Here is a 22,065-nt window from a genome sequence, read left to right on the forward strand (position 1 = left end):
ATCATAGGAAAAAACATTTTGGAACCGTATGCTGCAGATGTTAACTAGACCTATGGTGGTGGCCCTTTTACAGTATATACAAATACTGAATCATTATGTTATATACCTATAACTAATACAATGTCATATGTCAATTATACCTCAATTAATTAAAAAAAGATAAAAGAAAAACTAATCAAAAATCTTAAGCAGGAGATTGATACAATTTTGATTTATGTTTTTAAAAGGTAAAAAGTTGGCTAAAATGAACAAATCAGGAGACTATAGCTGCTGGAGAGGATGTGGAGAAAGGGGAACCCTCTTGTACTGTTGGTGGGAATGCAAACTGGTGCAGCCTCTATGGAAAACAGTGTGGAAGTTCTTCAAAAAATTAAAAATAGATCTACCCTATGACCCAGCAATAGCACTGCTAGGAAATTACCCAAGGGATACAGGAGTGCTGATGCATAGGGGCACTTGTACCCCAGTGTTTATAGCAGCACTTTCAGCAATAGCCAAAGTATGAAAAGAGCCTAAATGTCCATCAACTGATGAATGGATAAAGAAATTGTGGTTTATATACACAATGGAGTACTACATGGCAATGAGAAAGAATGAAATATGGCCTTTTGTAGCAATGTGGATGGAACTGGAGAGTGTTATGCTAAGTGAAATAAGTCATACAGAGAAAGACAGATACAATATGTTTTCACTCTTATGTGGATCCTGAGAAACTTAACAGAAGACCATGGGGGAGGGGAAGAAAAAAAAAGTTAGAGAGGGAGGGAGCCAAAGCGTAAGAGATTCTTAAAAACTGAGAACAAACAGGGTTGATGGGGGGTGGGGGAGGGGAAAGTGGGTGATGGATATTGAGGAGGACACCTGTTGGGATGAGCACTGGGTGTTGTATGGAAACCAATTTGACAATAAATTTCATATTTAAAAAAAAAGGTAAAAAGGTCCTAGCCTCATTAGATTTTTGGTATTAACTCCTTTGTTTCTATAAGATGAATTAGGAACTTTCTGAACAGTTTAGAAAGTAGTTCTCAGGTTTTGGTACCTGTCAGAATCACCTGGAAAATGAACAAAGAATATACAAACTGAGGTTTGTTGAAGGACAGCAGGGTGTGTGTCGCTGGTTTTATCACCAAGTTTCCTGAGTGATTCTTATTCATACCAAAGTTTGAAACCACTAGATTAGAATCTAATCATCAGTTACATAAAATTTAGATAAAATGTGGCTGTGAGCTCATAAGCTCCTGATGAAATTTTTAATCTTAGTCTTTTAATCGTCTTTAGGTTTCTTCTGTTAATTGATCTATTTAACAAAACTATAAAACAACCATAGTTATTAATATAAAAGCAAAAATTATAAATATTAGTCGATAGATTCCAGAAATATATCAAAGAATAATATGTGATGATGAAGCAGAGTAGTTTTACAGTAAACTAGTGTGCAACATCAATAAAATATGTAAACATTATCCATTACATCAACAAACTGCAGGAGAAAACCTGCATAACAGATGTAATAATAGATGCTGAGAAGCATTGGATAAAATTTGCCAGCAATTCCTATCAAATGCTTCAAAGTAGTATTATTAGTTCTTTGAATGAAATAGTTAATTTAGAAAGGTAGCAATAAATTTTGCATTATAATTAATTTGGGGGATAAAAATAGGAATAAAAATGAGATTGGTCAGGTTAAAGACAGAATATTAAGAGAGGAATTGGGACCAGTAAATACAAACAAATATTTCAAGAAGTGTTATAAATTAAAGAAAAATATTGGTGTGTTAGCTAAAAGAAGAGAAACTGTTAACTGTTTTATTTGTTTTTAATATAGAATAACATGTATTTCTGATGAAAATGATAATGCGAGCTTGGTTTTTTATTGTCACATCCTTGAGTGGGTGAGTGGTAATGTACACAGAGTTCTAATGTTAGATTGGAGCACCATTTCATTCTTACTAACATCAAGGAAAGTAGAGAATATTATTTCAAATTCCAAGTTCAATATTTGATAAAATGACAAAAGTTTGTGGACTTTCTCCCCTGATTTGTTCTATTTTGTCTGTGAAATATGAGTCAGCAAAGTAACCAATCAAAAGTGGAAAGGCATGATGAAGTTTGGAGATTTATGAAATTAAAGTGACAGCATTCGCTATTGTGTATTCCTTCTAGTTGTAAACAGATTACTTGTTCATTTCAATTTAACCAGGTTCGAGGCTTTTCCAGGGAGACCATTAAAGGGAAAAAATGGCAAGTGAGTTGAAGATGTTTGCAAAGGAGTGACAATAATGCAATAATGGGGAACCATAATATACATGGTTTGTAAGGAAGAGTGGAGTACATTTTGGAGGTTAATGCAGCAGTGATATAATTAATGGATAAAAATCTTGGTGGCATAAAATAATGAAGACTGGAAATGAGGAAAGAGATTGGTGTACAAAAAAAAACATAGTCTAAGATTGTAATGCTTGAATATTAGAGTATGGAAGAGTGATATTATAGTAGCAGTCAATTATAATGTATAATTATAGAAGCTGATGGCTGAGGCAGGTTGATGAATAGCATTATTGAAGTAGAAAAGTCAAGGAAATGAAAAAAGAATTGAAATGAACATTTTAGTAAACATTAAAATTATGATTCAAGTGTTATTAGAAAGTGGGCAGTGACCAACGTGCTAAATTTTCAGGCAAAAAGCAGGGAAAATGCAAATTGCTTTACATTATTTCTGTTCCTGTATCATGGCACTTTGGAGTGTAGCAAAGTATAACTTTCTACCCCTTGAATTAGAGGCTGGACATTGTTACTCTTTTTGGATGTCTTTAGCAATCATGATATAAGGAAAGGCTTATAAATCACTTACAACTTGAATGTTGTCCATTCTTGCGGTTTTGAATGACCTTGTCAATGCTACTAGCATTGTAAACAACCTCCCAAAAAATAAAAATAAAAAACTATAGGACTTTTTTCACACTGACAAGTCACCATGTGCAGCAGAGATTAAACATACCAGCTAAGACACCTGTAGATCAGCCAAACTCATGTATAATTAGTACCTTGCTAAAGACAGATAAGTGATACCAGTATAGCAAGAGAAAATCTTGCTGAGATCAGAATAAATTTTAAAATTGTGAGCTGAATAAATAGTTGGAGTTTTTTTTTTAACTACTAAATTTTTTGGAGTACCTTGTTATGCAACAAAGGCAAACCAATGCACAAAAAGTGATTTAAGAATATATTAATAACAAGAAATAAAAATAAGAATATATGAAAATATCTAACTTACAGACAGTGAAATAAAATACCTAGCAAATGTGTAAAACCTATAGAAAGAAGAGTTCATAAATTACTGGGGAATTAAAGAAATAATTACATCAGGACTTCTGAGATGGTGAAATGATGATCTCTGTGGATCCTTTCCATGATAAGCAATGATAAAACAAAATTGTCAAAAAACATTTCAAGATTCTAGTAATTGACCAAGGCCATACAAAAATATTAGAAGAATTTATTAAAGAAAAACTGCTAACCTGATGTTGAAAATAGTGAGAATATGTTGCATCTTACCTGAAGCTGTCCCCATCCCCATCTCAAGTTCTGTTGTGTAGTTATTCTACCATGGTTGGTCAAAACATATAAGTCATCAGAGGAAGATGAGCTGATCTGGAGCAGAGAAAAGGCAAAATGCCCTGGGTGCATGCCCAGATACATTGCCCAAAACAGTAGTAATCTCTGTGGCAAATGAACATTAAAAGTCATTATGATAGCTAAAATGGGGTGTGCTTCTCCTAGTTTCTGAAAAAGTTCTCAGAAGGCTATCTGGAAATCTAACACGGATGTGGAGGGAATGCAACAGCCAACATATACAACAAATATGCTGCATCATATATTCTTGATAGTCTGAAATATTCCATGCATACACAACTACAAGGTATCATTCAGGCTCAGGAGACACTGAAAGAGATCCAAAATATCCACAACATCATAGATAAACCTAAGACATTACTCACTACCAAAAGAGATATGAGAAAGTCCCATGGAATTTAAAACCTCCCTGACTTAAAAGACTGTCTAAATATTGAATACTATTCCCAACCCAGAGATAAATCCAGAATGGAACACTTACTAGCTCAATTGTTGGAGGACAGCCTCTTCCTAATAATTGGCTGGCTGGCCACTAAGATATGCTCACCCAAGATACAAACAAACAAAAACAAACAAACAAATAAAAACCCTAGGGAACCTGACCTAAAAATAAAAACAAGAAAAAATAGTAGGTACAAACATCTATGTGCTGCCTTCAAGAGACTAACTTTAGACCTAAAGACATCTACAGATTGAGACCGAGAGAATGGAGAAACAGTTATCGTACAAATGGGTGTCAAAAGAAAGCCAGAGTAGCAATATTTATATCAGACAAAATAGACATTAAAACAAAGACTGTAACAAGAGATAAAGGGAATGGTATAATCATAAAGGGGACAATAAAACACTAAGTTACAACAATTGTAAATATTTATGCCCCCAACATAAACACCCAAATATATAAAACAATTAATAACAAACATAAAGGTACTCGTTGATAATAATACAATAATAGCATGGGACTTAAAAACCCTACCCATATCAACAGATAGATTATCTAAACAGAAAATCAACAAAGAAACAATAGCTTTGAATGACACACTGGACCAGATGGACTTAATAGATATATTCAGAATATGCCATCCCAAAACAGCATAATACAAAATCTTTTCAGGTGCACATGAAACATCATCCAGAATATATCACATATTCTATTACAAATCAGGCCTCAGCAAATACAAAAAGACTGAATCATACTATGTACTTTTTATGACCACATGCTATGAAATGAAGTCAAGCACAAGAAAAAAATTGGAAAAACCACAAACGCATGGAGATTAAAAAACATGCTAATGAATGGGTCAACAAGGAAAATACATGGAAACAAATGATAATGAAAATGCAAGAGTCCAAAACTTTTGGGATGCAGCAAACATGGTCCTAAGAGGAAAGTATTTACCAATGCAGGCCTACCCTAAGAAGCAAGAAATTTTTCAAATAAACAAACTAACTTTACACCGAAAGGAGCTAGAAAAAGAATAACAAATGAGGCCTAAAGCCAGTAGAAAGAAGAAAATAGTAAAGATTAAAGCAGAAGTAAATTATATAGAAACTGGGGAAAAAAAAACAGAACAATGAAACCAGGAGCTGGTTCTTTAAAAAAATTTATAAAAGTAATAGATCTCTAGTGAGACTTATCAAAAAGAGAGAGAGTGACAAACAGACAGACATAGAAAAAGGAACCAAATAAATAAAATAACAAACGAGAGAGGAAAAATAACAACTAACACCACAGAAATACAAACAATTATAACAGAATATTATGAAAAACTATATGTCAACAAATTGGACAACCTGGAAGACATTGATAAATTCCAAGACATATATATTACCAAAATGAGAACAAGAGAAATAGAAGACTTGAACAGAACAATAACCAGCAAAGATACTGAGTCAATATTGAAAAATCTCCCAATAAACAAAAGCCCAGGGCCAAATAGCTTCATAGGCAAATTCTACCAATTTGGATGAGTTAATACCTATTCTCAAACTATTCTAAAAAATACAGGAGGAAGGAAAATTTTCAAACTCATTCTATGAGGCCAGCATTACCCTGATATCAAAACCAGACAAAAACTCCACTAAAAAAGAGAACTACAGGCCAACATCCCTGATGAAAACAGGTGCAATAACTCTCAATAAAATACTAGCAAACTGAATCCAGAAATACATTTAAAAAAACCAATCACCACAATTGTGGGATTTATTCCTGTGTTGCAAGGGTGTTTCAATATTTGCAAATCAATTAACGTGATATGCCACATTAATAAAAGAAAGGATAAGAATCATATTATTACTTCACTAGATGTAGAAAAATCATCTGAAGACATCTATTCATGATAAAAACTCTCAACAAAGTAGGCTTGGAGGAAACATACCTCAGCATAATCAAGGCCATTTGTGAAAAATCCACAGCTAATATCTTTTATGAGGAAAAAATGTTCCTATGGTCAGGAACAAGACAGGGATGTCCACTCTCACCACTGTTATTTATCATAGTACTAGAAGACCTTGCCTCAGCAATCAGACAACAAAAAGAAATAATAACCATCCAAATCAGCAAGGAGGAAGTCAAAATTTAACTATTTGCAAATAACATGATACTCTGTATAGAAAAGTCTAAAAAACTTCATCAAAAAAATTCCTAGAACTGATACATGAATTCAGTAAAGTCCCAGGATACAAAATCAATGTATGGAAATTTGTTGCATTCCTATACACCAATAATTAAGCAGCAGAAAGAGAAATTAAGGAGTTATTCCCACTTATAATTGTTCCAAATCCAATAAGATACCTAGGAATAAACCTCACCAAAGAAGTGTAAGACCTGTACTCTGAAAACTATAAAATAGTTAATAAAAGAAATTGAAGAGGATATAAAGAAATAGAAAGAGGTTCCATACTCATGGATTGGAAGAACAAATATTGTTAAAAAGTCTATAGTATACAAAGCAATCTACACGTTTAATGTAATCCTTATCAAAATACCAACAGAATTTTTCACAGAAATAGAACAAACAATCCTAAAACCTGTATGGAACCACAAAAGACCTTGCATAGTCAAAGCAATCATGAAAATGGAAAGCAAAGCTGGAGGCATCACAATTCCAGCATCACAATCATAGCTTCAAGTTATGTTATAAAACTGTAGTGATTAAGACAGTGTGGTACTGGCACAAAAACAGACACATAGATCAATAGAACAGAATAGGGTGTCCAGAAATAAACTCACAACTTCACAACTTAATCTTCAACAAAGCAGGAAAGAATATCCAATGGGGAAAAAAGTCTCTTCAACAAATGCTGTTGGGAAAACAGAACAGCAACATGCAAAAGAATGAAACTGGACCACTTTCTTATACCATACACAAAAAATAAATTCAAAATGGATTAAAGACCTAAATGTGAGACCTGAAACCATAAAAATCCTAGAGAAGAATATAGGCAGTAACCTCTTTGACACTGACCACAGCAACTTCTTTCTCAATATGTCTCCTGAGGCTGGGTAAACAAAAGCAAAAATAAACTATGGGACTACATAAAAATTAAAAGCCTCTGCACAGTGAAAGAAACAATCAACAAAACTGTAAGGCAAGTTATGGAATGGGAGAAGATATGCAAAAAAAAGTAGTACCCAAAATCTATAAAGAACTTATAAAACTCAGCACCAAAATAAAAAAAAATGAATAATACAATTTAAAAATGGTCAGAAGATATGAATAGATATTTTTCAAGAAGACATCCAGATGGCCAACAGACAAATGAAAAGATGCTCAGCATCATTGATCATCAGGAGACACATCAAAACTGCACTGAAATATCATCTTACACCTATCAGAATGGCTGAAATCAACAACACAAGAAATAACAGGTGTTGGTGAGGATATGGAAAAAGGAGAACCCTCTTGCACTGTAGGTGGAAATACAAACCAGTGCAGCCACTCTGGAAAAAAGTATGGAGATTCCTCAAAAAGTTAAAAATAAAAAACTGTAGGCAATCCAGCAAATGCACCATGAGGTATTTACCCAAAGAATAAAAGTAATAATTCAAAGAGATACATGCATTATCTACAATGGCCAAACTATGGGAACAGTCCAAATGTCCATCAACTGATGAATGACACAATGGAATATCACTCGGCCATAAAAAAAGAATGAAATGTTGCTATCTGCAATGATATGATGGAGCTCTCATTACGCTAAGGAAAATAAGTCAAAGAAAAACAAATACCACACGATTTCACTCATATGTGTAATTTTTGAAACAAACCAAATGAGCACAGGGATAAAAAAAGAAAGAGAGAGGCCAAACAAACTATAGAGAAAAAACTGATGGTTACCAGAGTAGAAGTGGGTAGGGAATGGGTTAAATAGGTGATGTGGATTAAGGAGTGAACTTGTGATGAGCATCGGGTGTTGTATGAAGTGTTGAATCACTCTTGAAGTTAATAATACCCTGTATGTTAACTGGAATTTAAATAGAAACTTTATGAAAAGTAAAATAAAGTATACTGAAACAGCTAAGGGAAAAGAATGAACTGAAGGAAATTTAAAAAAAGGAACATGATATATGAAAAAAAATGAGAAAAATAACAAGGATATAGAAATTATTTTAAATTTGAAACAAATTCTGGAGTAGAATAATACAATAAATAAATTGAAAATTCATTAGAAGGGGTCAACAGTAGATTTGAAGAGACATATGAAGGAATCAACAGACTCAAGGGTAGGATAATTGAAATTACTAAGAACCAAAGAGGGGGATAAAGGGGGACTTATACCACTGTGCAGAATAATATATGAATTGTGGAATCCCTGAAAAAGAATAGAGATTATTTTTGAAGAAACAATGACCAAAAGGTTCCCAAATTTGATAAAATACATGAACCTACAAATCCTGGACTCAAACAACACTAAGAAGCATAAATCCAAAAACAAACCACAAGACACATTATAATCAAAGACATTGTAATCAAACTGTCAAACCTAAAGACAAATATAGAATACTGAAAGCAGCAAGACAGAAGTAATTAATCACATAGAAGGGATGATAAGATTATCAGTCATTTTCTTCATCAGAAACCTCAGAGGTCAGAAGACATTAGGATAATATATTTAAAGTGTCAAATGCAAAATGGTACAGTCACTGTAGTAGAAATTCTGGCATTTTCTTACAAAATGAGGCAAATTCTTACACATGTTCTAGAAATAATACTCCTTGGTATTTACCGAAAGTAGTCATAACTTATATCCACACAAAAACCTGCACATAGATGTTTTTAGCAGTTTGGTTTACAATTTTGAAAGCTTGGAAGCAACCAAGATATCCTTCAGTACGTGAGTGACTAAATAAACTGTGGTGTATCCAGGCAATAGAATTTTATTCAGTGCTGAAAAGAAATTAGCTATTAAGCCAGGAAAAGGCATGCAGCAAAGTTTAAAACATACACTGTATGTTTCAATTACATGACACTCTGAAAAAGCAAAACTTTGGGGTCAGTAAAAAGGTCAGGCATTGCCAAGCATTAGAGAAATAGAAAGGATAAATACAAATTATAAATAAAAATTACTAAGAAACTATTCTAAAGGTAGCAATTATTTTTATTTATATTATTTATATAAAATTAAGAATAAGTTTATAGATATTTTATTTTCTTTTTTTTTAGATATTTTATTTTCAATTTACTGATAGTAGTAACTTAAAATACATTAAAGCAGCGATAAAGCAAAAATTGTCATTTATTGTCATTTGTTAAAAATTTATTCCAACTTTTTTATAAACCTTCATTGCTAAAATAAATGGATGTAAAATAAATTAAAATATACTTACCAAATTTTTTTCAACTACAACATGCATTTCTATATACTGAGAGAACTCTGAGAGTGGCTGAAAAAAATCCACAAACTTTACATCAAAATTGAAGAATTACTTAAATATTTTAATATTTATCACTACGTCATGAATTCGATGTCGCCAAATCTGATTTATATATAAAAAATAGAACCAGATAATATAAGCAAAACTTGGCATCACTGAATCATTTTCAGAAATCTTGCCTTTGTCATATCTTTTCTACCTGATCAAATATTTATTTAAAAACTTTTTTTAATCCTTATTTATTTTTGAAAGAGAGACAGAGTGTGAGCAGGGGAGGAGCAGGGAGGGAGGGAGACACAGAATCTGAAACAGGCTCCAGGCTCTGAGCTGTCAGCACAGAGCCCGATGCGGGGCTCAAACTCACAAACCATGAGATCATAACCTGAGATGAAGTCGGACGCTCAACGGACTGAGCCACCCAGGCACCCCTACCTGATCAAATATTTAATTCACTCAAGGAAAACTTTCCTCTAATTCCATTGTCCATATTCTCATTGGTACTTGTCTATTCATCTTATTTTCTCTGTTTCTATTTCTCAATTGACTTCCCAATACAAGATGTATGTGTTTAATTGATTAAAAATCCTATTATACAGTAGTATGTGGTACTATGTTATTTTTTCTATATCCCTAAAAGGTGAGGACACATCTGTGTTTAGAGGAGTGGGATTTCATTTAAAGGATAAAGTTAACTTTTGTATAATTTACCTCAGAAAAATGCTAGCCAACAGAGAATCAAAATAACTAATACTCTTAAATTGGATCATAGAAATCTCAAGATGTATATTCTGGGTATGATGTGATCCACGTAGATCATAGTAATTAAATTAGGCATAAATGTGAAGCCTAATGGTGTTTCAAGTCTGGCTTATTTTTATGCGACTCAGATTGTTTCCCAAACATGGGGATACAGTAATAATTGTTATAATTACTACCAATAAAATGTTACTTATTTTCATCAGTTTTTATGAAGGAGAAATGCACTGGGGAAAACATGTAAGACAGACATTGCAAGCACTTTAAGACCACAGTGTGGATAATTCAAAATATTTTGTTACTAAAATAGCATATCATCTACAGGCACAGGAAAATATTTAGAAGTAGAAAAGGAGGACCAAATTTCAGAAATTGAGGAAAATGTTATCATGCTCATTTTAGTGTGTGCTTTTTCTTCTTTACACTGATATTTAATCCCTTGAAAGTTCAAAACCATTTCATTTTCATTAAAATGCTCTCCTTAATGTATAAAAAAGAGAATTAAAGAGGAACAACAAATCTGGTATTTAGTGGAAATCAGAAAAGTGACAGTTATATGACTTTAAAGGGAAAAAAAGTTGAGAAAGGTCAGAAAGACACATTTAGAGATGATTGACTACTCACTTTAAATTCCCCCTCACCTTAAAATTCTTTCTTGGCCCAAGTCTTGGAGATTTAACGGTTTCATTTTAAAAATGCAAGTGAAATCCCCTTATTGTCTAACTGGTTTCTTACTATTACTTCCAAAATTAAGCACCAAATATTGCAAAGAAGTTTTGCTTAAAGAACTTTATCATTTTATTAAAGTCCCTAAACAAGAAATGACACTACCTTACCTGAGGATAAAAGTAAACATTTAAATTATTTGAGAGAAAAAATACATTAATGGATTGAGTGATTAAAATCTATTTGTTTTAAGGAAAATAAGTGTTGGCTAACATTCACTGAAATAATCCTTGATCACTGTCTTCTTTGAGATTGAGATTGGTAATATTTAGTTAACAAAAATTTATTTACTCATTTATAGAACAATAAGCTTTCATGCAGAAAAAAATACATAGTCCGTTCTGGCCAAATAAAAGTTCAATACAAAGTTGCATAAATTAATGCCAGGAATTGTTATGTGTTGGAAAAGTTGATAACTTGATAGCTTTGAAAGCAGATAACTTGATTTCAAAAGACCTCTAAAGTTATTTTATTTGATAAGAGAAAGTAGCCATATACAGAGATAAATTTCTTAGTTACGTGTTACATAAAGATGATTCGAACTGCAGGAAAGTTTGCTTTGGTCAAGTAAATATTAAAGAATTGGATCTAAGCAAGAAAATCACATAACACCTCCAGATGATCCAATTCCAATATAGATGGATTAAAGATTTAAGTTTAAAAGATATCAAAGGTCATTTGTATGAATATTCAGGGAGGGACATGAAGATAAAATTTGAGAGATAGATACAAACTTACTTAGATATATAGATGATAGATATACATAAATAAGTAGATAGATAATGTGTGTTTGTGTATTTTAACTCGAGCGATCATTAAGTCCAATATGGGATAACTCAGGAAGAAATTTAGAAAGAAAGTGGGAGATCTGTAAATTACAGCAGACAAATCCATGGAAAGGTACATGACAAATAAAAATCTGAAACCTAACACAGGAAATATAGGTACCTAGAATGTGAGTATATCTATAAGGAAAAGTCAGAAAACATGGGATAGAATGAAAAACAGGAGAGTTTTATCAGAGAGTAAAGTGAGTCATAAATTACAGGGATTTTTTATTGTATTTCACCATTAATATCATACTTAATGGCAATAGACTGAATCCTTTCCTCCTAAGATTGGAACAAGACAAGGATATCTTTTCTCACCTATTCAACATTATACTTGAGGTGTTAACTAGGGCAGTTAGGCAATGAAAAATAAATGAAAGGTATCCTACTTGCAAAGGAAGAACATAAACTGTCTTTATTGAAGATAACATAACCTTATACATAGAAAACTACAAAAAGCTCAGTAAGAAACCAATAAGCAATTTAAACAAGTTTGCAGGATACAAAATCAGTATATATAAATCAACAATTTCCAAACACTAATAGTTAGAAACATAACTTTGAAATAAAAATTAAAATTTCAATAATATTTAAATAAAAAATGTAGAAATAAACTTAACAAAAATAGTTTTGTTTCAACGTTTATTTATTTTTGGGACAGAGAGAGACAGAGCATGAACGGGGGAGGGGCAGAGAGAGAGGGAGACACAGAATCGGAAACAGGCTCCAGGCTCTGAGCCATCAGCCCAGAGCCTGACGCGGGGCTCGAACTCACGGACCGCGAGATCGTGACCTGGCTGAAGTCGGCTGCTTAACCGACTGCGCCACCCAGGCGCCCCTTAACAAAAATAGTTTTGATGACAACTTAGAAACTGAACTATACAAAACATTGCAAAAAGAAATTAAAAAACAAAAAGCTATTCAGTGTTCACAGATAGAGTCAGTATTATTAAATGGCAATATTTCAACATAACACCATCTGGTTCTTTAAGGGAATTGAAAATAAAATTTAAAATGTATTTGGAAATGAATACTACCCTGAATAGCCAAAACAATCTCATAAAAGAACATCTCTGAAGAGTGTACACTTACTAATTCCAAAACATACTTCAAAGATATAGTGGTTAAACAAATAAAAGTGTGGTTCTAGCATAAGAATAGACATAAAGATAAAACGTAATTGCAGTGCAGAAATAGTCCCAAACATATATGGTCACCTGATCTTTGGCAAGGTGGTGGGGGGGGGGGGGGGGGGGGGGGGGGGGGGGAGGGAAGCCATGAAAATTCAGTGGACAAAAGTTTAGTTTTTTTAAAGAGAAAGAATTGGAAAAACTAGATTTAAAATAAAAAATGATGAATTTAGAACACTACCTCACTCCGGACAAAAATTAAATTATATTGGATTATAAATTAAAATGCAAGAAATTAATAAATGTTTTAGAAGAAATATAGTAATGAATTTTCTAACTCTGATATCATGGTTAATTTTATCTGCCAACTTGATTGGGCCATAATACACTGATTTGTAGTTAAACATTATTCTGGATGTTTCTGTGAGTGTGATTTCAGATGAGATAAACATTCATAATGGTGGACTTTGAGTAAAACAGATTACACTCTATAATGGGTAGACCTGGTCCAATCACACACACATAAACATACATAGGCATCTTGTTGGTTATGTTTCTCTGAAGAAATATATGCCCTGTACTGTATTTGCAGAGCTGAGAGTGTTGAAAACCAAACTCATAATCTCATTTATATGAATGGATGAATTATAACACAAATTGAATGTTCAATCTTACAGGTGTCTACTGTTAAAGTGTGGACATTAATTGGGAAGCAATGAGATTCTGAAAACTGGAAAAAAGACATATAGCAAGATTCTGACAAAGCTAGGGGTCACTGATCCCTTAAATCCTGATGAGTCTTCTCAGTAGAAGCAGCCTCTCTATCCCTGCATAGGAAGATTAACCTTGTCTTTCTTCAGGAAAATGTAAATGCCTCTCCTGAGGCCATTGCCTTAAAAGATGCTGGTGATTCTCCTCAGGACTCTAGATATATATCTTCAATATTTATGTGAATTTCATTATATGTTAATTATATCAACATTTTGACATAATAAATATGGAGAAAGGAGTGTATCTGCAGACAATAAAGGTCCAGATCCCAAGAAAATTTGCTACTAACAGTGGAAAATGCCTGTTTGGAGTTCTAGAGAATTGAATGACTAGTTTTGAGGCTTACAATATAAGTCATGAAGTTTCTGGTACATCTACCTATAATGTATATTAATGTAAATAATTTGTGCATTAGAAAAATATAGTTTATATTGTTGCATAGCAATAATCATAGTTTACTCAATTAATCACCTACCTCTATACTTTGTATTTTATAGGGCATTTCTCTTGATTCAATACCCTTCTCAGCATATAAAGAAACACCTTTATGCTTATGTTTTACTTCATAAATCACGTGTTCAAAACCTATTGAAGGCTCCAAGGGTTCAATCCCATAACTCACATTTTCAAACTGTAGTAAGCCCCTACAAATTCCAAAAATAAGTAAATAAATAAAATAATGCATTTTTAAAGTCAATAAAATAAATAAATAACAAAATTATACTGGAACAGTTTTTTTTTAACAGTATGTAGATTATTTTGAGTCTTGGTCTTAGATGGTAAAGTAGGAAAAAGTTACTGAATATCCGCAAACTTACTGAATGGCACAGAATAGTTACATTATTGATATTCATCTAGCAATTAATATTTCATAGTCTATAAATATCTCAAAAATCTTAATTCAGGATTGGGTAGGAGATATTACAAGAATTTCCATATTGTGCTTTTCCACTGACAATTTCCCACAATAAGTCATGCCTCGTTTTAGAACCCCTGAATATAATTTTAAAAATTTAAAAACTTTAAGACAATATTATACTTTGTAATTATCAAACTATACAACACAACCTGAGTCCAGTACATGTGCTGATGGTCACCATAGAATTTGGATAACCTTCAATAAACCCTCGGTAGTAGCAAAAATTCTGAAAAATAAAGATAAAATACGTAGACCTCTATTAGAATAATTCACGTTAAAGGAACTATTTTCAAATATTTAAAACATATATGTTTATTTGTGTGTATGTGTCAAATATTGTTTCCAAAACAGATTTATAAGATTATTAAATAAGCATTTGGCTCAACTGAACAAAAAGTTCCCAAGTTCAAAGAGAATTAAGTACACTTCCATATTTTTCCTGTTATAAATTAAACCTAACATTTGTAGTCATTAGGATCAAAGTAAAATAATCAAAAATTTATTTTTTCACCCTCTTGACTTAAGTTTGCAAGATAGAGGTAAAAAAAATAAATCCAAAAGAGAATTTTTTTCTTTTCAAAATTACTTGAGTGTAATGGCAGAACAGCTTGCATTAACTCTGTCACTAATGGCGCCTGGGTGGCTCTGTCGGTTAAGCGTCCGACTTTGGCTCAGGTCATGACCTCACACTCTGTGAGTTCGAGCCCCATGTGGGGCTCTGTGCTGACATCTCGGAGCCTGGAGCCTGTTTCAGATTCTGTGTCTCCCTCTCTCTCTCTGCCCCTCCCCTGTTCACGCGCTGTCTCTCTCTGTCTCAAAAATAAATAAACATTAAAAATATTAAAAAAAAAAAAGAAAGAAAAAAAACCCTCTCACTAATAAATATAAACTTCGGAAAAATAATGTTTTAATTACATCTACAAAGGCAGGCAGGTAAAGGTGGGAGCAGGGAATCCACACTAGAAAGAAGAAAACTGCATTTTCTGATATTTGCACTTGTGTGTGTTTTCACCTGAGAGCACTCCCCAACACAGGGCAGTGTAACGTAGCTAATATTCCAACAGCAACCACAACAACAACAACAAATTACTGACCAGAGTTTGACAGTTTCTAAAAACTGGGATGTGATATATTCAGGGAAGGAGGAGGCAGAGTGAAGTCTTAAAACAGGGTGCTATTAACCAACCTCAGTGTAGGTTATTTACTTACATCTAAATTGAGACTATATGAAAGAAATGTCAAGTAGTTTAGCAGAAACTAAGACCAAAAAAACTGGAAGAACTAAGGAGAGATTTTTGGCTGTCTCCAAACACAAGAGAGTAGAGGTTGGAAACTCACTCCAGTCAACTGTCTGAGAGAGCGAGAATTAAGAAAGTCACAAGCTCCACAATGTATCATTGAATATAGCCAAGGTATGATTTTAAAATATTGTGTACGTAAACAAAAGAAAAATGTGCTCCATAGTTATGAGAAAATTCCAAAAGAGAACTGACCCTGAAACAACCAAGGATTTTGCAATTATTTTTAAAATAAAGGAATTACAACAGATATTAAAAATGTGATCAAGAATATAAAGGAAAATTTGGACACAATGAGATTCAGCAGAGAAATACAGGTTACAAAAATGCGAGGTCTAAATTTTAGAACAAAAAATATATTTAAAATGAAATATACCGGGTAGAACTTAATGCACATTGGACAGGTAAGAGAAAAGGTTTAAAAAATACTTAGAATATGGACCTGTAGAAGTGATCAAATCTGAGAGAAAGCTGAGAAAAAAAGCTTTAAAAATTAAATATAGTTGCAGCAACCAGTGGGACAATGTATCTAACATATGTTTAATTGGAGTCCCAGAGAAATGGGAAGAAACAATAGGTACAAAAACAGTTGAAAAGATAATGACTAAAGTTTCCCTAAATTTAGTGAAAAACTGCAATTATAGACAAAGACACTAAATATACAAATGGACAAAGGCTAGATCATATATAAAAATAGAAATGTGTCACACAACCCTCTGTAATCTGTCCAGGAAATAAACCCCCAGGTTGGCAAGAAATAGCCCAGAAAGCCAGCCTACTGCAAGTCAGACTTTGTGGGAAGGCACAGGCACATTGCTATCTCCAGTAATAATCCAGGAAGCTAAACAATAACTTATGTAACAGTCACCCCCAAATGACCAGGACTTGATTAAAAACTGTCAGCTTACCTAATTTTTGTCTCTCCTTCCAATTTAGGACCAACCAGAGAGAGTCAAATATGCACTCCTAAACATAAAACATAAAATGTTTCAACACTACTAGTTAGTTCACCGACAGCTTTCTCATGCCAACAATAAGGGCATACCTGAGCTTTCCCTTTCTTCCACCATATAAACCTTTCCCACTTTCCTGCCTGCCTTTGAGTATCTGCCAAAACTCAAGTGATGGTAGCTGCATAACAAAGTACGACTACTTGGAATAAGTAGACTTTGCTTGTTCTCATTTGTTTGATTTTTGTTTATTTCCACAAGATCTAAGGAACTCATTACAGTGAAATAAAACAAGCCATAGAAACTACTTGTGAAAGTGACCAGATAGTGGAATAAACAGAAAAACTTCAAAGTAGACATCATATTTATGTTCAAAGAATTTTTGAAGGAAACCATGGTTTAAAATATAGAAGTATGAGGAGCACCTGGATGGCTCACTCAGATGAGCATCTGACTTTGGCTCAGGTCATGATGTCACAGTTCATGAGTTCAAGCCCTAAATCAGGCTGGTTGCTGTCAGTGCAGATCCCATTTCAGAACTCGCTTCAGATCCTCAGTCCCTCTCTCTGCCCCTCCCCTGCTTGTGTTCTCTCAAAAATAAAAAGCATTTTAAAAATAAAAAATGTAAATATAAAAAAATAGAAGTATTATGACAATATCATATCAAATAGAGACTATCAATAAAAGGTAGAGATTGCCAAGATAAGAATGGTAAAAACAAGACACAACTATAATATATCGACAGGTACCATGCTTTAAATGCAAAGGTACAAACAGATGGGGAATAAAAGAATAAAAAGATGTATCATGCAAATAGCAACAAAAAGCAAATCTCAGTGACTATACTAATATCATACAGAATAGGCTTTAAAACAAAAAATTGTTACTGGAAATAAAAAACAGCATTTTTTTTTTAATTTTTTTTTCAACGTTTATTTTTGGGACAGAGAGAGACAAAGCATGAACGGGGGAGGGGAAGAGAGAGAGGGAGACACAGAATCGGAAACAGGCTCCAGGCTCTGAGCCATTAGCCCAGAGCCCGACGCGGGGCTCGAACTCACGGACCGCGAGATCGTGACCTGGCTGAAGTCGGACGCTTAGCCGGCTGCGCCACCCAGGCGCCCCAAAAAACAGCATTTTATAATAATAAAAAGTTCAATTCAACAGGAAGATATAACACTTGTAAGCATACTTGCATGAAATAACAGAATACCAAAATGCACAAAGCAAAAATACGTAAAAGTGAAGGGAGAAATAGACAATTCAACAATTGTAGTTGGATATTTCTTTTCTTTTTCTATCCCACTTCCAACAATGGATAGAACAACTAAGCAGATCAACAAGGAAATACAAAGCTTGAAAACACCATAAACCAACTAAACCTAGCAGACATTTGTAAAACTCTCCACTAAACAACAACATAATATACATTCTTCTGATGTACACATGGAATATTTTCTAGGCTAGACCATATGCTAGGCCATAAAAAAGTCTCAATTAACTTAAAAGTTTACAAAAAATAAAAGTATGCTTTTTGGTAACAATAGCATGAAATTAGAAATCATTTGCAAAAAATTTGGGAAAACTAACAAATATGTGGAAATTAAATATCACATTCTTAAATAACTTATATGGGTCATAAAAGGAATAAACATGAACCCAGAGAATACTTTAAAATAAATTAAAATGAAGACACACCATAATAAAAAGTAGCTAAGTAAGTGATAAATTTATATCTATAAATGCATATATTAAGAAAGAAGAAGGGTTTCAAATTAATATCCTAACCATCCACCTAGGACACTGGGGTGGGGGTGAGGGGTGGGAAGAAACTAAACCTAAATTGAACAGAAGAAAGGAAATAACAAAGATAAGAGTGAAATAAAATAAATAAGAATAGATAAAAAATAAAATATATCAATCAAACCAAAAGGAGACTCTTTAAAAAGATAAACAAAATTGACAAACCTGTATAACAGCCTTGTTTTTGATACAGAAACTTATTTCTCAGCAAAGTGCAACAATGGATTTATGTACTTGGATTTAACATATACTTTCAGTTGAAAGCAGTTAGTCTAGTTGGAAGATACACATTTATGCTTTCCATCTCAGTAACTTTAACTCTAAATGGTCTACCAAGGGACATAATAATAGTTCCACTAATTTGGAAGATGAAACTTCCAAATGGATACGTTGAAATTCTTATGCCACTAAACATAGGCTCATCTAGTGGCTGGAGTGACTGACTCTGAATACCAAAAGAAAATTGGTTCCTTTTACCAATGAAAGCAAGAAGGGCTATGTCTTGAACCTAGCTGATTATTATAGCAACCAAAAGAGAGTATAATTAAAAATGCAGATCCTTTCGGAATAAAGATTTGTTCTTTTCAGTTTATAAATATCCTTAGCAAACTAAGGTTCTGGGTGAAAGCAATGGGAACAGGGAATAGGTAGTAGGGGTAAAAAAAAAAGCTATAGATAGCAATCATGACTTACTAATGAAGACAATAGTGATTTTGCATACTTTCTCTTTGCTTCCTATATGTATGCATATGTGTTTATTTGTGTATGCTAACCACTTTCTTTTTCTTTTTCCTTCTTCCTATTAGTTTACCTACAAGTTGTTGGAAGTTAACTTTATAATTTAATCTCTAGTTCACGTAGTATTCATTGGGACTGTAACTGAATTTGAGGAGAAATTAATATAGCTAGCAATGGACATGATGGCTCTTGTGATTATGTGTCTCCTCAATTGGGGGCAAAGGTGAGAATTTCTTCATTTGTAAAAAGGGTGGCTGAATCTTGTTAAGCAGAAACACAGGGTAGTTTTATTTTACCAGAGCTTAAATGTGTGCAAATGAAAGCTGAACAAAGTTGTGTACTTAGTCCATTATTGATGCATTGGCACCCAGCTTCTAATAAATCTTTTACCTGCTTTGCGCAAATGAATCTAGGCCCATAAATTATTCCTTTACCAAATGGTACTAAAGTTTTGCCAGTAGAAGGTGCTGGAGAGCATGAGAAGAGAGCTTTGTTTCCCAATTTCAGGGGGCTAGTTTGGAAGGCTCCTGAACAGTGTGCAGCTAATTGCACCAGCAGGGTCCTTCATTGCCTGATGATTCTTCAGTCCACAGATCTCTGAGTGCATGGTGGTCACTAGCATCCATCAGCCAGTAGTTTCCTCCTATAATTCAGGTCCCTCTCCTTTCATAGCAGAGTGGCTTTCTGAGATACCTCTTTGTGAACAGCTTTCCTGACTAAGCAGATTTTCAGAAAGTTCTAAAGAGAAATTTTACAGCAATACCTGTTGGTACAGCACCATAGTGACTCCCTGCTATCTATCAGACATCCATTTCTGCACCCCTTCTAACAAGGTTGGGATCTCAACCCTGGATGATGAGACTGTCTTCTTCATCCCAGTACTAGATCTGCTGGATGCTTCTTTTATCTGGTATTCCTGGTTTTTAGAGATCTCTTTACTTCTTATTTTTTATTCTAGTCCCCATTACAGTTGGTAATTCTTTATGTTAAACTTTCCTTGTTCACATTACTATATGGTTTATTTACATTAATTAAACATAAACTAAAACAGTGTCATGCCTTATTTTTAAAAAAATATTTCATTGGTGTCTCACCTTAATGGATTACTTTGTGTTTTTTATTGTAGACCCATGTACAGTTTCATCTGTACAAATCATACTTTATAAGAACAAGATAAAATACCTGTATCTTTCCATGTGATTTTGTCTACTTCCTTCCAAAAGTGGTTTATATGATTCAGATTTATAACATTTCTAATTCTTTGGAATAAGCAGTAAATTATATTGACCTTATAAATAGGTTAATTGGAAAAGTTGTAAATCAATAAATAAAAAATAATTTTTAACTCAGCATAGAATAAAATCTTCATTTTAGGAATCAAAATGCTCATTTTTATTATTCTTACTGTTCGATTTCCTTCTTCAGTTTTTCCTGTTTTATCATTGTCATTTCTTGCACTGCTTTCTTCCATTTCAATGTTCTCTTTGCACTAAAAAGAATGTATACACTGTTGCTATTGTGTGTCATCTCCTACAAATGTTGACTAAATCAATTTTATGGCCAGTTCCACTCAAGTTTCCAACATATTTCCTGAGTTTTCTGCTTCATCTATCAATTATTGAGAGAAGAATGCTTAAATAAATTATTTTAACAATTTATCTATTTGTCCTTTCACTTCTGTCAATTTCTATCTCATGTAATTTGAGGTCTGTTGTTATGTGCATACATATTTTGAATTGTTATGCTCTCCTAGTGACTTTACTTTTAATCATAATGAATATCTATTTGTTGTAGAGAGATTGTAAAGTCCACGACAATGATGAATGGCTTACACTTGTAAGTTCTAGGCACTGGGAACAAATTCTTTCTATGTCTAATGGGATGATTTGTTCTTTTGTAGATAAGTCTGTATTTACCAAGATAATATTTACCAAGGTAATATACCAAGATAATATGACTTTTAGGAATGAAAATCATTTGTAGACTTCATTAAAAACAAATTTGCTGGGGCTCCTGGGTGGCTAATTTGGTTAAGCTTCCAACTCTTGGGTTCAGTTCAGGTCATGATCTCAGTTTCATGAGTTTGAGTCCCACGTTCAGGCTCTGTGCTGACAGCTCAGAGCCTGCTTGGGATTCTCCCTCTCTCCCTCGCTCTGTGCCCTGCCCCCACTCACGCTGTCTCTGTCTCTCTCAAAATAAATCAATAAACTTAAAAAAAATTTTGCCTGCTTTTAACCTAATTGTATAAACTTTCCCGATTTTTCTTCCACTGGAAATAGGCCTGCGGCTTTGGCAAATGTAAGTTATCTACATGGAACCATATATTCATTGTATTTGAAGCCAACATTAACAACTTATTACATGCAGGTTATCAATAAAAAATTCTTTGATTTACTTTTTAAATTACACATTTATCTCTCATGGTTACTCCTAGGAAGTAGGAAGTAGAGTTAGGTGTCAGGTATATATATATATATATATATATATATATATATATATATATTTGACAGCATGGAGATTTATGTATTTCTATACTTTACTCCATAGATGACTCACATATATTTGCCAAATGTATTAAGCAAAATTTAAAGCAACTCACCATATGTATTATTTCTTCTGTTAAAAGTTAGTCT

At 33.3% G+C, this 22,065-nt stretch overlaps 1 protein-coding gene across 3 annotated transcripts in view; it reads right to left on the reverse strand.

Moving 5' to 3' along the window:
* ADAM2 (ADAM metallopeptidase domain 2) overlaps positions 1 to 22,065 on the reverse strand; it is a 136,899-nt gene that overhangs the window by 94,548 nt on the left and 20,286 nt on the right. For 2 of the 3 annotated variants that reach the window (XR_006294637.1, XM_043563591.1), the window contains exons 5-8: positions 20,838 to 20,921; positions 14,793 to 14,869; positions 14,200 to 14,368; positions 9,464 to 9,520 (exon numbers count right to left, since the gene is read on the reverse strand). Coding sequence is in view for 2 of the 3 variants with exons in the window: in XM_043563591.1 (XP_043419526.1) it covers positions 9,464 to 9,520; positions 14,200 to 14,368; positions 14,793 to 14,869; positions 20,838 to 20,921 (387 nt within the window). In the remaining variant the exon portion in view is untranslated. The remainder of the gene's footprint in view (positions 1 to 9,463; positions 9,521 to 14,199; positions 14,369 to 14,792; positions 14,870 to 20,837; positions 20,922 to 22,065) is intronic. The other variant, XM_043563596.1, reaches the window with a different exon arrangement.

The sequence above is a fragment of the Prionailurus bengalensis genome, chromosome B1, assembly GCF_016509475.1.
Source record: "Prionailurus bengalensis isolate Pbe53 chromosome B1, Fcat_Pben_1.1_paternal_pri, whole genome shotgun sequence".
NCBI classification, from domain to species: Eukaryota; Metazoa; Chordata; class Mammalia; order Carnivora; family Felidae; genus Prionailurus; species Prionailurus bengalensis.